Below are 14778 nucleotides of genomic sequence, written 5' to 3'. Positions count from 1 at the left end.
TTTGATGGCCATGAGCATGGAACAGTGATCTGGGTGAAACACACAAACCCAGGAAAACAATCTCCTTGACGCATCAGTCCAGCCACTAACCTGACACCACCAGATTCACCGTTGCTTCATCATAAGCATCACCATCTTTCACAATGCAGATGTACTGGCCATCATCAGAAGGTCTCAGCCCCATGATTCGCAAGTCCAGGCTTCCACCAGAGAGACCATCTCTGGCCAGCTCTGTCCTCCCGGCATATGCCCCCATCTGCTCCTTGTACAGGTCCTCTCCGTTGCGGTAGTGGTGCACTGTCTTAGACAAATCATCCCGGATCCACCTGACCTCCAAGCTGAGAGCATCCCGGCGAGGGGACAAGTGGCAGGGTAGTACAACATCCTGCCCCACGGTGGCAGTGAGAGGCTGGTCTGGTCCCACCACTCTGAGCTGGGCTGGGTCATGAAGAAGGTTACAAAGAGGAGGTAAGATTTTGCTATCATAAATTTAGGGTTAGTGAGTGACAAAGGGCCAGCTGTGCGTGAGTTGGTGTGTGCTGTGCCGCCTTGTCCTGTTCGATACCGGGGCAACAAGAGAGGGAGAGGGAGGATGTGCAGGAGAAGGAGGTGTGCTGGGAGTCGGAGCTCTCTCTGCAGCATTCAGGTAGGTGAAGAAGAGCCAGAAAGGGCAGCCGAGGCGGCGCCCGGATTGCATGGAAGAACCAAAGGGAAAGCGAAACCCAGCAGGGGATGAGCTATGGGCTCAGGTCCCCCATGTCCCACGGCTGCTCCCCTGCCCCACATCATCAAGTCTGTCAGGACCAGGGGGAGAGCCCCCAGCAGTCCCGCAGTATCCTACCTGAGCCCAGCCGCAGGAGGAGCAGAGTGACGAGGGAAGTCAGGAGGCCCCTGGCATGGCCGGTGAGGCTGGGGTGGCTGCAGACCCAGGGGAGCCCCATCTGTGCTGCAGCAGGAGCAGGAGCTGGTATCAGAAGCTGGAGCAGAAGAGAGAGGGGACCGAGGGGCTGCAGGCACCACAGGCAGATGGGGAAGGAGTCCCCCTGGGCCCGGGCACAAATAGCCACAGTCAGCAGCACCTTGGGCAGGGCGCAGAGCCTGTGCTTTTATCACGGGCTGGGGGACACAGCAGGCAGCCCCCAGGGGTTGTTCTCCAAGGGGGTCCCAGCGACAGATTTCCCTCACCGCACCCAGCAGAGCTGCAGAAAGCACAAGGCTACGCCCAACTTCCCTAACCTTTGCTCAGTTCCTGCCTGCAATAACCCTCTGGGAGAACCTTTGTCCCTGGGGCAATGGGAACAAGTGTCCTGGGAGCTCTAGAGGCCTGGCACCACCATCCCATCACAGCTGGGTGCCCTGCCCAATGCCTTCAGCAAGCACAAGGGGCTTGTCCCCAGCAGGAGCCTCTCCAGACCACGTATCAGCATATAATAACATTTATCATTCTCCTGCTCAGTTTCCCACATGCTATGCTGCCTGGTGAGCTCCTCTCCCAGCTGAGCCACCTGTTTGAAGAGCTCACCCAGCTGAGGGCACACTTGCACCCACGACATCCACCTCTGCCTTCAGGCCCTAAGGGGACCTCCAGAGACTGGAGCTCCCTGGAAGTGAGGATTTGGGCTGCTCTTCCCATCCTCAGGAGGTCTGTTTGAGGGGAGGTATCTACCTAGGGAGGTTGCCGACCACCCATTTGGGTTTCGGCTGCAGACCGGCAGACGTGGCGAGTGGACACCATTTCTTCAGCAGAAGGTCCTTCCCAGAACAGAGATATGACCAACGCTGCTCGACCTTCTTGCTCGCCCTGCCTGCAAGGACTGCCATGCAAACTGCCATGCCATGCCCTGACCAACACGCCATGCTCCATTCACCGCACGCCTGGACTCTCGCTGTCCCCAGGGGTCTGCCTTTGTACGACAGAGGAGGGGCATTTGGATCCTCCCATGCCTCATCAGCTGGCCTCGCAAGGGCTGCTGAGTCTTAGCAGCTTCCTTGGCCGCCTTGAAGAGCCTCGATGAAGGAAAATCCCTGCATGCCTCGATCCCCCACTCTGCTGCAGGACACATCTGCCCTGGAGCCGATTGCCTCGTCTTCTTTTGTAATGATTTAAAATATTCCCACACTTGGAATTTCCATGTTCAGAAGTTGACTTATTTAATTACATGGAGTATTGCTAATTCTTTTACATGGAAATCCATGCTAAATAATTCATGATTTCACACACAAAGCGAAACTCATAAATGGAGTTAGGAATGGAGAACTGGAGCCCACAAATGGGGTTTGCAAACATGAAGCAAAGGCATGCCTGAAGTCTGAGTGCCCTGAACAGCTGTCGCAGGTCTCAGCATGCAGTGAGGTGTACGGGGCAGCCTCTGGACCCAATGCCCCTCATTCTTGCCCTGCTCCTGCAGGACCAAGGAGACGTGAGCCAGGAGTGCAGAAATTTCTTCTCAGAAAGAATGGTTAGGCATTGGAACGGGTTGTCCTGGGAGTTGGTGGAGTCACTGTCCCTGGGGGCGTTTAAGGAAAGGTTGGATGTGGTGCTTAGGGACATGGTTTAGTGGGTAATAGTGGTGGCAGAAGTGGTTGGCCCAGATGTGAGAAACAAAGATGTGATTTTGCAGCAGAAGGTGTGCTTTTGCAGTGGAAAATGACACTATCCTTGCATACTTGGAAGGGATTTTTAAGTCATGACAGTGGCGTAGCAGTGATGACCTTAGAGGTCTTTTCCAACTGTACTGGGTCTGGCTGGGATGTTAACTTTCCCTGCAGCAGCCCATACAGTGCTGTGCTCTGCACTTGGAGCTAGAACAGCAGTGGTATCACACCAGCGTTGTGTCTGCTGCTGAGCAGTGCTGGCACAGCATCGGGACTCTCTCTAACCCTCCTAGGGGGTGGGCAAAAAAGTGAGAGAAAAAACATCACCAGGGCAGCTGACCTAAACCTACCAAAGGGATATTCCATACCATGGTCAATCATCGCTCATTTGTGGGAAGTAGAGAGTAATTTCTTTCCTCTGCTCTTCCAAATAGCCTTTATTGGATTTGTTTCTTTGTTTGCTTGTTTTTCCCTTTCCCCCTCCATTTTCCCCTTTCCTTTTTTCCTTTTTTTTTTTTCCTTTTTTTTCTTTCTTTTTTTTTTTTTTTTCCCCTTTAGTTAAATTGCTTAGTTAACAATAACATTTCCTGAATATTTTTTTTTCCTTTAGTTAAGTTATCCTTATCTCAACCCGTGAGTTGTTCTTTACTTTACTTCTTCCCCTCCTCATGTAGGGAGGGGGAGTGAGACAGCAGTTGTGGTGTTTAGCTGCCGAGCACAGTAAAACCACCACACCAACTTCAATGATTCTTTGATCTAGGGCTGAAGTCTGAGGCCACCTGCTGCCTCTGCTTGGAGGACTTCCAGGAGCTGGTGATGCCTCCTGTGGGAACAGCCTCTGCAGAGGCTGTGTGATGGAGGCTGGAAACTCTTTGGGTGCCCCCAGGGCAGGGAGGGCAATGAACCCAGGTGGGACAAGGGGGTCCCAGGCACCAGCTGGGGAAGTGGGGCAGCTGGAGCTTTGGTTCCTCCTGGCTCTGACTCCCAGGACCAACACCAAGGAGACGGTCTGCTGCAAGACGCCTTCGCAGGCAGCAAAGCCTCAGGACAGAAAGCACCCAAGAAATGCCACTGCCAGACTCCATCTTCCTGTACAAAACTTTATTTGACACAGTCCTGCTGCTGCTGGGCCTTGTTGTGCTCCAGAGGGGGGAACAAAGAGCCCCCACAGGCTGCTCATGCTCAGCACCAGGCACAGAGCAAGGATCAACCCCAGCCTAGGAGGCAAAGGTGGCCTGCAATTGCCCGCAGCACACGGTGACCACATCCCTTGCCCTGGGGTCTGCAAGCAGTGCAAGCAGAGGGGAGAGGAGTGTGGAGAGCTGCTGCAGCCCCTGTGCTGCCCGCTGGGGCTCAGGGGCAGGGTGAGAGCCGTGGGTGCCAGCAGGGCTTGTGCCCCAGCACAGGAGCCGCGTGCAGGGCAGAGCCCAAAGCACCACAGCTCCCCGAGCTCCACCATGTTCGAGGTTCCCACAGACACAGTCCTTTCCAGTGCTTTTCCCTGTCCTTCATGGGATGGATTCCACAGCATCCTGCCTTCCCCAAGCCCTCCCACAGCATCCAACTCAGAAAGCATCGCAGCCCTGGAGCATCCTGGTCCCAGAGCATCCAACCACGAGAACATCTTCGCTGCCCCCCACTGTAGCCATGCTCTGGCTCAAATCCAGCTTCCACTGGACTTTTCTGCCCTGCCACTTCAAGTTTCCTGTTCTTTTGGGGGTATGCAGCTTTCTTCAATAATGATTTAAAATATTCACACGCTGGGATTTTCCATGTTCAGAAGTCGATTTATTCATTTACAAGGAGTATTACTAATTCTTTTACATCTAAGTCCCTGCTATATACTTCATGCTTTCACACTGAAAGCCAAATTCATCACTGGAGTTAGAAACACGTTTTCCAAAAATGAAGTAAAAGGGCTGCCTGAAGTCAGTACCCGCCAGCATCAGCCACAGGTCTCAGCGTGCAGGGAGAAACACAGTGCAGCCCCTGGCCCCACTGCCCCTCTTTCCTGCAGTGCTCCTGCAGGTCTAAGGAGAGGTGATGCAGGAGTGGCTGGAGAAGGGCAGGAGCTCCCCAGGGCTGGGGACAGGGTCTACAGGGTGTTGTCCCTCAGGCACAGCTGGGCATTCGTCCCCAGCCAGAACCAAGGGCGCATGCCCTCCCCTTTCAGGAAGACATCTGGGAAAGTGAAGATCTTGACCTGAATATCAGGGTTTAAAAAAGACACCTGCCCCTGGGTACAGTCCAGACAGACCCAGATCCTCGTGGGAACAGGGGACAGGAACAAGTGAGTGGGAGGAGATGTGAGAGACTTGAGATTTTCATAACAGTACTGCACAGCCCAGATCCCTTCTTGAGGGCTCATGTTGATCTTCCCCTTCCTCTTCACAGATGCCCTGGCCACCCCCACAGCCCACCCTGAATGCTTTAGCCCCTCTCCCTCCACCTCCACCAACCAGCAGTGCCTCCCCTCTCTGAACTCCTCACGGCCCAGCACGCAGCAACTAGTGTTAAATCTCTCCGGTGTGTAAGGCAGCTGCTGCCGTTCAGTTTCCCATCTCACCCTGCTGTTGTCCTGAGACAGGACAAGCATGGGATGAGCCGTGTCTGGATCCAGGGTCACCTTCACTGCAGGGACAGAAGGAGCCAGGCCATCAGGGGCAGAGCTCAGCCCTGGGCAGGCTTTCCCCAGCTCGGGGCCAGGAGCTGCCCCACGGGGCAGGAGATGGGGCACCTCTTGGCTCCTGAACATGGCCCACCAAGGGCAGGAGAAGCACCGCAGAGGGCAACCCAGTGCACACCTACCTGTATTATGAGACATTAGAAACCTTCTCCATTCTGGAAGGAGACGGAAGAGCTGGTCACAGCCCATGGTTGGTGCCCAGTGGGTGTGGGCAGGGTGAGGGGCCAGCCCTGGGCTGCTCTGTCCCAGCTGCCCATCCTCCCCTGCACATTGCCTTGACATTGCCCTTGGGCCCAAGCTCAGGGACACTCACCCAGCTCTGCAGCTTGTTCCTCTGGAAAAAGAAGCAAAAGCAATGTCTGATGAGAGGAGAGAGATTCTCGCCCCATGCCTGAACCCCAAACTGCTTTGTTATGGTGCAGGATACTCACTGAGCTTTGCATCTTTTTTCTCTGCCAAACAAAACAAAAAGAAAGCATGATGGAAAAGGACATCTTGCCTTCTCAAAATGTCCACTGGTAGAACCCAAAGGCCTTCATTTGAGGGAGGGATGGGCACTCACCCAGCTCTTCAGTTAGATCCTCTGCAAAAGAAAAGCAAAAACACTTGGTGAGAGAGTACAGATTCTCATTAAAAGACATTCTCATTTTCTTTGGGTTTGGGGCCAGAGACTCACGCAGTCTTGCAGATTGCTGCACTGCAAATGAGAAGAAAAATGGCATGCTGAGAGGGAAAAGCTTCTCATCACATTGCGACACCTCAAATCCCTTCAGATTTTGATGGAGACTTACCAGCCTTTGTACGGTATTCACCTGGAAAAAAAGAGAAAATCCTTGGAGTGCTCTGTCCCAGCTGCCCACCCTCCCCTAAATATCACCTTGGCCTTGTCCTGGGGCCCAAGTACATGGACACTCACCCAACTCTACTGCTCGTTCCACTGGAAAAGGAAAGCAAAAGCAAAGCAGGATAAGAAGGGAGAACTTCTCATCTGACTGATGTTTATGGGAAAACAACGGGTTTACGAATGCAGACTTACCTAAATTTCGAACTTTTTAAATGGAAAAAGGAAAGAAAATTCAATGTGTGCCCAGAAGGCAGTGCTTCACATTCCATGGCTACTCCCATAGCTACACCCTTAATTATTCTTCTGAGGTGAGTGTGCACAGAGCACCTTCCTCCGATTTTGGGAGGGACTGGACTAACAGGGAGCAAGGACCACGTTTGAGCAAGGCTTGTGCATGTGGAGCAGTAAGGACAGACACTTGAGCAGCTCTCTCCACCGTGCCACCAAAACACCGGGGGAAGTGAATGGGGACATGGGGAGGACGTCCCTGTCCCAGAAGCGTCAGTTCAGTGCAGGGCAGCCCCGCAGCTCGCTCCCCGTCCCCACCTTGATCCCCGTTCCTTTCAGCCATCCTGGCCGTGTCCCGTGCCCAGGGCAGCCCCAGCCCCAGCACTCACCACTCCCACCCCAGGCTCCAGCTGCTCCTCCAGCACCCCCGAGCCACCAGCACACAAGCCCCCAGAGCCCACCCAGACCAGGCCCTCCCGCACAGACACCACTTCCCCAGGGGCTGGGGGCAGGGACTGCAAGGACTCACCCAACTCTCGGCTCTGTGCCTCTGAAAAGCAAAGGCGGAGGAACAGGTGGTGAGCAGAGCAGCTTGGTTGCTGGGTGGGAACATGTGTAGGGGGGCTGCACCTTGCCACCAGCCCCACGCTGCAGCCATGCTCCCTGGCCTCCCACCCCAGGCCCCTTGCCTTCTCCCCTGTCTTCGTTGCCCACGGCAGAGGCCCAAGATGATCCTAAGGCCTTTGGGATCCCCAGAAGAACATTCCCTTCCTCCTCCTACACACCTCCCTGGTCCAGGGCTCAGCCCCACTCCGCACCCGGGGTGTCCCTGCAGAACAGCTCCCTCTGCTCCATCCCTGCGCTGCCAGCTTACCTTGGTTTTGAAAGAGATAAAAACCAAGGCCAATGAACACCACAAAAAGCAGTATGACCAGAGCCAGAGCCACCATCCAGGGCTGGGTGTTGTGGAAGAAGGGAGCTGAGAAAAGGCAGCAGGAAAAGGGCTGTATTTACATGCCTGGGATTAGAAAAGCAAGACCCAGACTTCTCCTGGCTCAGGACAAGTGCAGGGGCCAGGAACACCTCACCCTGGCTGTGCCATTTGTACCTGAGATGTGCAGGGATGCTTCCTGTTCCTGCTGGAGGCGACTGCTCCTGACCACGCAGGACAAGGGCCCCTCCACGCTCCCGGTCATGATGACAGCACCTTCGATTTGAAAGAGCCCCTCCTGGTCCTGGGAATGTGTCTGGGAGACCAAGGTCAGGTGCTGCCCGCGAGCATCCCTCCACAGCAGCTGCGGCAGCGGGTACCAGCCAGCCGATCGACACAGCACCCGGACGCCTCCGGCCTCGTAGTCCCCCAGGGAGAGGTGGGGGTCAGTGCCTGTGGCTGGGGGAAGAGCACATGGCTGGGGCTTGACTTGCGGAGGGATTGAGTTCCAAGGCAAAGACCCCATCTGCTCCCATGCCAGACACAGCCCAGACACAGCCACGGCCCCCATGGCTCTCACACCAGTCCCTTCACGCACACACTCTTCCAAGCAGTCACAGACCATGGAGGAGAAGCCTCATCAGACTCAGGTCCTTGAAACGCCTCTTTGATGGCCATGAGCATGGAACAGTGATCTGGGTGAAACGCACAAACCCAGGAACACCTGCACAATCTCCCTGACGCATCAGTCCAGCCACTAACCTGACACCACCAGATTCACCATTGCTTCATCATAAGCATCAGCATATTTCACGATGCAGATGTACAGGCCATCATCAGAAGGTCTCAGCCCTGTGATTCTCAAGTCCAACCTTCCACCAGAGAGACCATCTCTGGCCAGCTCTGTCCTCCCGGCATATGCCTCCATCTGCTCCCCGTACAGGTCCTCTCCATTGCGGTAGTGGTGCACTATCTCAGAGAACTCATCCCGGATCCACCTGACCTCCAAGCTGCGAGCATCGCGTTGAGGGGACAAGTGGCAGGGCAGCACGACATCCTGCCCCACAGTGGCAGTGACAGGCTGGTCTGGTCCCACCACTCTGAGCTGGGCTGGGTCATGAAGAAGGGTACAGAGAGGTGGTGAGATTTTGCCATTGCAGATTTAGGGGCAGTGAGTGACTGACAAAGGGGGCAAGCTGTGTGTGAGTTGGTGCATGCTGTGTCCGCCTTGTCCTGTTGGATACCAGGGCAACAGGAGAGGGAGAGGGAGGACGTGCAGGAGAAGGAGGTGTGCTGGGAGTGGGAGCCCTCTCTGCAGCATTCACGTAGGTGAAGAAGAGCCAGAAAGGGCAGTCAAGGCAGCGCCCGTATTGCATGGAAGAACCAAAGGGAAAGCGAAACCTAGTGGGGGACGAGCTGTGGGCTCAGGTTCCCCCTGTCCCACGGCCACTCCCCTGCCCCACAGCAGCGCGTCTGCCAGTCCCAGGGGGGAGAGCCCCCAGCAACCCTGCAGGATCCTACCTGAGCTCAGCCAGAGGACGAGCAGAGTGACGAGGGATGTCAGGAGGCCGCTGGCATAGCTGGTGAGTCTGGGGTGGCTGCAGACCCAGGAGAGCCCCATCTGTGCTGTAGCGGGAGCAGGAGCTGGCATCAGAAGCTGGAGCAGAAGAGAGAGGGGACCGAGGGGCTGCAGGCACCACAGGCGGATGGGGAAGGAGTCCCCCTGGGCCCGGGCACAAATAGCCACAGTCAGCAGCACCTTGGGCAGGGCGCAGAGCTTGCGCTTTTATCACGGGCTGGGGGACACAGCAGGAAGCCCCCAGGGGTTCTTCTCCAAGGGAGTCCCACCGACAGAGAGGTCCCTCACCACACCCAGCAGAGCTGCAGAAAGCACAAGGCTACGCCCAACTTCCCTAACCTTTGCCCAGTTCCTGCCTGCAATAACCCTCTGGGAGCACCTTTGTCCCTGGGGCAATGGGAACAAGTGTCCTGGGAGCTCTAGAGGCTTGGCACCACCATCCCATCACAGCTGGGTGCCCTGCCCAATGCCTTCAGCAAGCACAAGGGCTTGTCCCCAGCAGGAGCCTCACCAGAACACAAGGGAATGCTACTGACTGATCTCACTGTCTGGGGTACAGGGACTGCAGTCTTTCCCTGATGCTTTGACTGCACCGCTCCTTCTCAATTCACTATTTCTGCTCCTCGTGGGGTCCCTCCCATGGGATGCCATCCTTCCCAAACTGATCCTGCATGGTCCTTAGTCCGGCATCCCTGTTGTCTGCCCTCCCTGCACGCCTTTTTACGTAGAGGGATGGAGAGCTCTTGCGCTCTAAGGAAAACATCCTTAGAGTCTGCAGCTCTCCTCAGCTCCTTTGTCCCATAGGATGGTGTTCCAGGGGATCTCATCCTCTAGGTCTTTAAATAGCTTGAATTTTGCTCTTCAGAAGTTTACGGTCCTGCCTTTGCTCTTTGCCAGGCCCATATTCCTTGAGATCACAAACTCCTTCCCTGTGGTTGATCTTTCTGTGGACTTTGCTAGTTCTCTCAGAGTCTCCTCTCTCCTGCCTTAGAACCTTGTATCTATTGTGCAGAGGAACTTCGGGGCAGGGGGAAGACTCCTTCTCTGTCTCCAGTCAGAGACGAGGGTCCACCCTCCTTTGTCCTGTGAGTCTTCAAATATACTTATTTTGGGCTGCACGCTTGTCTCCCTACCCCTTGCCTGGGCTTAAGGCAGGGCTGTTGCTCGGCCCGTATCAGCATATAATATCATTCTCCTGCTCAGATTCCCACATGCTATGCTGCCTGGTGAGCTCCTGTCCCAACTGAGCCACCAGTTTGAAGAGCTCACCCAGCTGAGGGCACACTTGCACCCATGACACCCACTTCTGCCTTCAGGTCCTAGGGGTACCTCCAGAGACTGGAGCTCCCTGGAAGTGAGGGGTTGGGCTGCTCTTCCCATCCTCAGGAGGTCTGTTTGTGGGGAGGCATCTACCCAGGGAGGTTGCGGACCCCCATTTGGGTTTCAGCTGCAGACCAGCAGACGTGGCGAGTGGACACCATTTCTTTAGCAGAAGGTCCTTCCCAGAACAGAGATATGACCAACGCTGCTCGACCTTCTTGCTCGCCCTGCCTGCAAGCACTGCCAGGCAAACTGCCATGCCATGCCCTGACCAACACGCCATGCTCTGTTCACCGCACTCCCGGACTCTCACTGTCCCCAGGGTTCCCCCTTTATATGACAGAAAGGGGGTTTCTGGATCCTCCCATGCCTCATCAGCTGGCCTCGCGAGGGCCGCTGAGTCCTAGCAGATCCCTTGGATTCCTCGAATACCCTCGATGAAGGAAAACGCCTGCATGCCTCGATCCCCCACTCTGCTGCAGGACGCATCTGCCCTGGAGCCGATTGCCTCGGCTTCCTTTGTAGTGATTTAAAATATTCCCACACTTGGAATTTCCCTGTTCAGAAGTTGACTTATTTAATTACAAGGAGTAGTGCTAATTCTTTTACATCAAAATCCATGCTAAATAATTCATGCTTTCACACGCAAATCCAAATTCATAAATGGAGTTAGGAATGGAGAAGCCCACAAATGGGGTTTGCAAAAATGAAGCAAAGGCATGCCTGAAGTCTGAGTGCCCCCCACAAGCTGGTGCAGGTCTCAGCATGCAGGGAGGGGTGCAGGGCAGCCACTGGCCCCACTGACCCTCATTCTTGCCCTGCTCCTGCAGGACCAAGGAGACGTGAGCCAGGAGTGCAGAAATTTCTTCTCAGAAAGAATGGTTAGGCATTGGAACAGGTTGTCCTGGGAGTTGGTGGAGTCACTGTCCCTGGGGGCGTTTAAGGAAAGGCTGGATGTGGTGCTTAGGGACATGGTTTAGTGGGTAATAGTGGTGGCAGAGAGGTGGTTGACCCAGATGTGAGAAACAAAGATGTGATTTTGCAGCAGAAAGCGTGTTTTTGCAGTGGAAAATGACACTATCCTTGCATACTTGGAAGGGATTTTTAAGTCATGACAGTGGCGTAGCAGTGATGACCTTAGAGGTCTTTTCCAACTGTACTGGGTCTGGCTGGGATGTTAACTTTCCCTGCAGCAGCCCATACAGTGCTGTGCTCTGCACTTGGAGCTAGAACAGCAGTGGTATCACACCAGTGTTGTGTCTGCTGCTGAGCAGTGCTGGCACAGCATCAGGACTCTCTGTAACCCTCCTAGGGGGTGGGCAAAAAAGTGAGAGAAGAAACATCACCAGGGCAGCTGACCTAAACCTACCAAAGGGATATTCCATACCATGGTCAATCATCGCTCATTTGTGGGAAGTAGAGAGTAATTTCTTTCCTCTGCTCTTCCAAATAGCCTTTATTGGATTTGTTTCTTTGTTTGTTTGTTTTTCCCTTTCCCCCTCCCTTTTCCCCTTTCCTTTTTTCCTTTTTTTTTTTCCTTTTTTTCTTTCTTTTTTTTTCCCCCTTTAGTTAAATTGCTTAGTTAACAATAACATTTCCTTAATATTTTTTTTTTCCTTTAGTTAAGTTATCCTTATCTCAACCCGTGAGTTGTTCTTTACTTTACTTCTTCCCCTCCTCATGTAGGGAGGGGGAGTGAGACAGCAGTTGTGGTGTTTAGCTGCCGAGCACAGTAAAACCACCACACCAACTTCAGTGATTCCTTGATCTAGGGCTGAAGTCTGAGGCCACCTGCTGCCTCTGCTTGGAAGACTTCCAGGAGCTGCTGATGCCTCCTGTGGGAACAGCCTCTGCAGGGCCTGTGTGATGGAGGCTGGAAGATCTTTGGGTGCCCCCAGGGCAGGGAGGGCAATGAACCCAGGTGGGACAAGGGGGTCCCAGGCACCAGCTGGGGAAGTGGGGCAGCTGGAGCTTTGGTTCCTCCTGGCTCTGACTCCCAGGACCAACACCAAGGAGACGGTCTGCTGCAAGACGCCTTCGCAGGCAGCAAAGCCTCGGGACAGAAAGCACCCAAGAAATGCCACTGCCAGACTCCATCTTCCTGTACAAAACTTTATTTCACAGAATCATAGAATTGTAGAATATCCCGGGTTGGAAGGGACCTATAAGGATCATCAAGTGCAACTCCTGGCACAGCACAGGTCTGCCCAGAAGTTTAGACCATTGGACTAAGTGCACAGTCCAATCGCTTTTTAAATTCAGACAGGCTTGGTGCAGTGACTAGTTCCCTGGGGAGCCTGTTCCAGTGTGCAACCACCCTCTTGGTGAAGAACCTCTTCCTGATGTCCAGACTAAACTTCCCCTGCCTGAGCTTAATGCCATTCCCGTGGGTCCTATCACTGTTGTCTACAGAGAATAGGTCACCTGCCTCTCCACTCCCCCTTGCGAGGAAGTTGTAGACCATGATGAGGTCCCCCCTCAGCCTCCTCTTCTGGCTGAACAGGCCCAGTGCCCTCAGCCATCTTCGTCGCCCTCCTCTGGACACTCTCCAACAGTTTAAAGTCCTCTTTGTACTGTGGTGCCCAGAACTGCAGACAGTACTTGAGCTGAGGCCCCACCAGCGCAGAGCAGAGCGGGACAATCACTTCCCTCAACCGACGAGCAATGCCGTGCTCGATGCACCCCAGGGTACGCTTGCCACAGTTCTGTTGCTGCTGTGCCTTTTTGTGCTCCAGAGGGGGGAACAAAAAGCCCCCACAGGCTGCTCATGCTCAGCACCAGGCACAGAGCAAAGATCAACCCCAACCTAGGAGGCAAAGGTGGCCTGCAATGGCCAGCAGCACATGGTGACTACATCCCTTGCCCTGGGGTCTGCAAGCATTGCAAGCAGAGGGGAGAGGAGTGTGGAGAGCTGCTGCTGCCCCTGTGCTGCCCACTGGGGCTCAGAGGCAGCGTGAGAGCTGTGGGTGACAGCAGGGCTTGTGCCCCAGCACAGGAGCCCTGTGCAGGGCAGAGCCCAAAGCACCACAGCTTCCGAGCTCCACTTCCTGCAAGATTCCCACAGACCCAGTCCTTTCCAGTGCTTCTCCCCATGCTTCATGGGATGGATTCCACAGCATCCTGCCTTCCCCAAGCCCTCCCACAGCATCCAACTCAGAAAGCATCCCAGCCCTGCAGCATCCTGGTCCCAGAGCATCCAACCACGAGAACAGCTTCGCTGCCCTCCACTGTAGCCAGGCACCGGCTCAAATCCAGCTTCCACTGGACTTTTCTGCCCTGCCACTTCAAGTTTCCTGTTCTTTTCGGGGTATGCAGCTTCCTTCAATAATGATTTAAAATATTCACACGCTGGGATTTTCCATGTTCAGAAGTTGATTTATTCATTTACAAGGAGTATTACTAATTCTTTTACATCTAAATTCATCACTGGAGTTAGAAACATGTTTCCCAAAAACAAAGAAAAAGGGCTGCCTGAAGTCATTACCCCCCACCATCTGCCACAGGTCTCAGCATGCAGGCAGAAACACAGGTCAGTCCCTGGCCCCACTGCCCCTCATTCCTGCAGTGCTCCTGCAGGATGAAGGAGAGGTGATGCAGGAGTGGCTGGAGAAGGGCAGGAGACCCCCAGGGCTGGGGACAGGGTCTACAGGGTGCTGTCCCTCAGGCACAGCTGAATTCCATCTGTCCCCAGCCAGAACCAGGGGCGCATGCTCTCCCCTTTCAGCAAGACATTTGTGAAAGCGAAGATCTCGACCCTGTTGTCATGATTTATAAAAGACACCTGCCCCTCAGTACAGTCAAGACAGACCCAGATCCTTGTGGGGACCGGGGACAGGGATAAGGGTGTGGGAGGAGATTTGAGAGACTTGAGATTTTCATAACAGTATTCCACAGCCCAGATCCCCTCTTCAGGGCTCATGTTGATCCATTTCTTCCTCTCCACAGATGCCCTGGCCACCCCAACAGCCCACCCTGAATGCTTTAGCTGCTCTCCCTCCACCTCTACCAACCAGCAGTGCCTCCCCTCTCTGAACTCCTCACAGCCCAGAACGCAGCAACTAGTGTCAAATCTCTCTGGTGTGTAAGGCAGCTGCTGCTGTTCAGTTTCCCGTCTCACACTGCAGTTGTCCTGAGACAGGACAAGCATGGGATGAGCCGTGCATGGATCCAGGGTCAACTTCACTGCAGGGACAAAAGGAGCCAGGCCATCAGGGGCAGAGCTCAGCCCTGGGCAGGCTTTCCCCAGCTCGGGGCCAGGAGCTGCCCCACGGGGCAGGAGATGGGGCACCTCTTGGCTCCTGAACATGCCCCAGCAAGGGCAGGAGAAGCACTGCAGAGGGCAACCCAGTGCACACCTACCTCTATTTTGAGGCAGCAGAAACCTTCTCCATGCTGGAAGGAGAGGGGAGAGCTGGTCACAGCCCATGGCCAGTGCCCAGTGGGTGTGGGCAGGGTGAGGGGCCAGCCCTGGGCTGCTCTGTCCCAGCTGCCCATCCTCCCCTGCACATTGCCTTGACATTGCTCTTGCGCTCAAGCTCAGGAACACTCACCCTGCCCTGCAGCTTGTTCCCCTGGAAAAAGAAGCAAAAGCAATA

The 14778-nt window shown here is 54.7% G+C and overlaps 2 protein-coding genes and 1 long non-coding RNA gene across 9 annotated transcripts in view; 1 reads left to right on the top strand and 2 right to left on the bottom strand.

Moving 5' to 3' along the window:
- Positions 1 to 9350, bottom strand: part of LOC137846215 (butyrophilin subfamily 1 member A1-like) — a 76029-nt gene extending 66679 nt beyond the window's left edge. The window contains exons 1-4 of one of the 7 annotated variants that reach the window (XM_068664010.1): positions 9044 to 9316; positions 8806 to 8941; positions 8047 to 8394; positions 7462 to 7743 (exon numbers count right to left, since the gene is read on the bottom strand). In XM_068664010.1, the coding sequence (XP_068520111.1) occupies positions 7462 to 7743; positions 8047 to 8394; positions 8806 to 8935 (760 nt within the window). In that variant the 5' untranslated portion in view covers positions 8936 to 8941; positions 9044 to 9316. Of the gene's footprint in view, positions 1 to 7038; positions 7333 to 7461; positions 7744 to 8046; positions 8395 to 8805 lie in introns of those variants that run through there. The other 6 variants (XM_068664011.1, XM_068664015.1, XM_068664012.1 and 3 more) reach the window with 6 other exon arrangements.
- Positions 1 to 14778, top strand: part of LOC137846204 (butyrophilin subfamily 3 member A1-like) — a 228584-nt gene that overhangs the window by 121174 nt on the left and 92632 nt on the right. The window lies entirely within an intron of this gene.
- LOC137846328 (uncharacterized) lies at positions 13538 to 14755 on the bottom strand. Its single transcript, XR_011090458.1, has 3 exons — positions 14734 to 14755; positions 14543 to 14575; positions 13538 to 14365 (listed from the first exon to the last, which is right to left on the bottom strand). It is a non-coding gene; the product is annotated as an uncharacterized lncRNA (long non-coding RNA).

The sequence above is a fragment of the Anas acuta genome, chromosome 31, assembly GCF_963932015.1.
Source record: "Anas acuta chromosome 31, bAnaAcu1.1, whole genome shotgun sequence".
NCBI classification, from domain to species: domain Eukaryota; kingdom Metazoa; phylum Chordata; class Aves; order Anseriformes; family Anatidae; genus Anas; species Anas acuta.
Note: the sequence above shows the minus strand (reverse complement) of the source record. Positions and strands in the feature narration are given on the sequence as shown.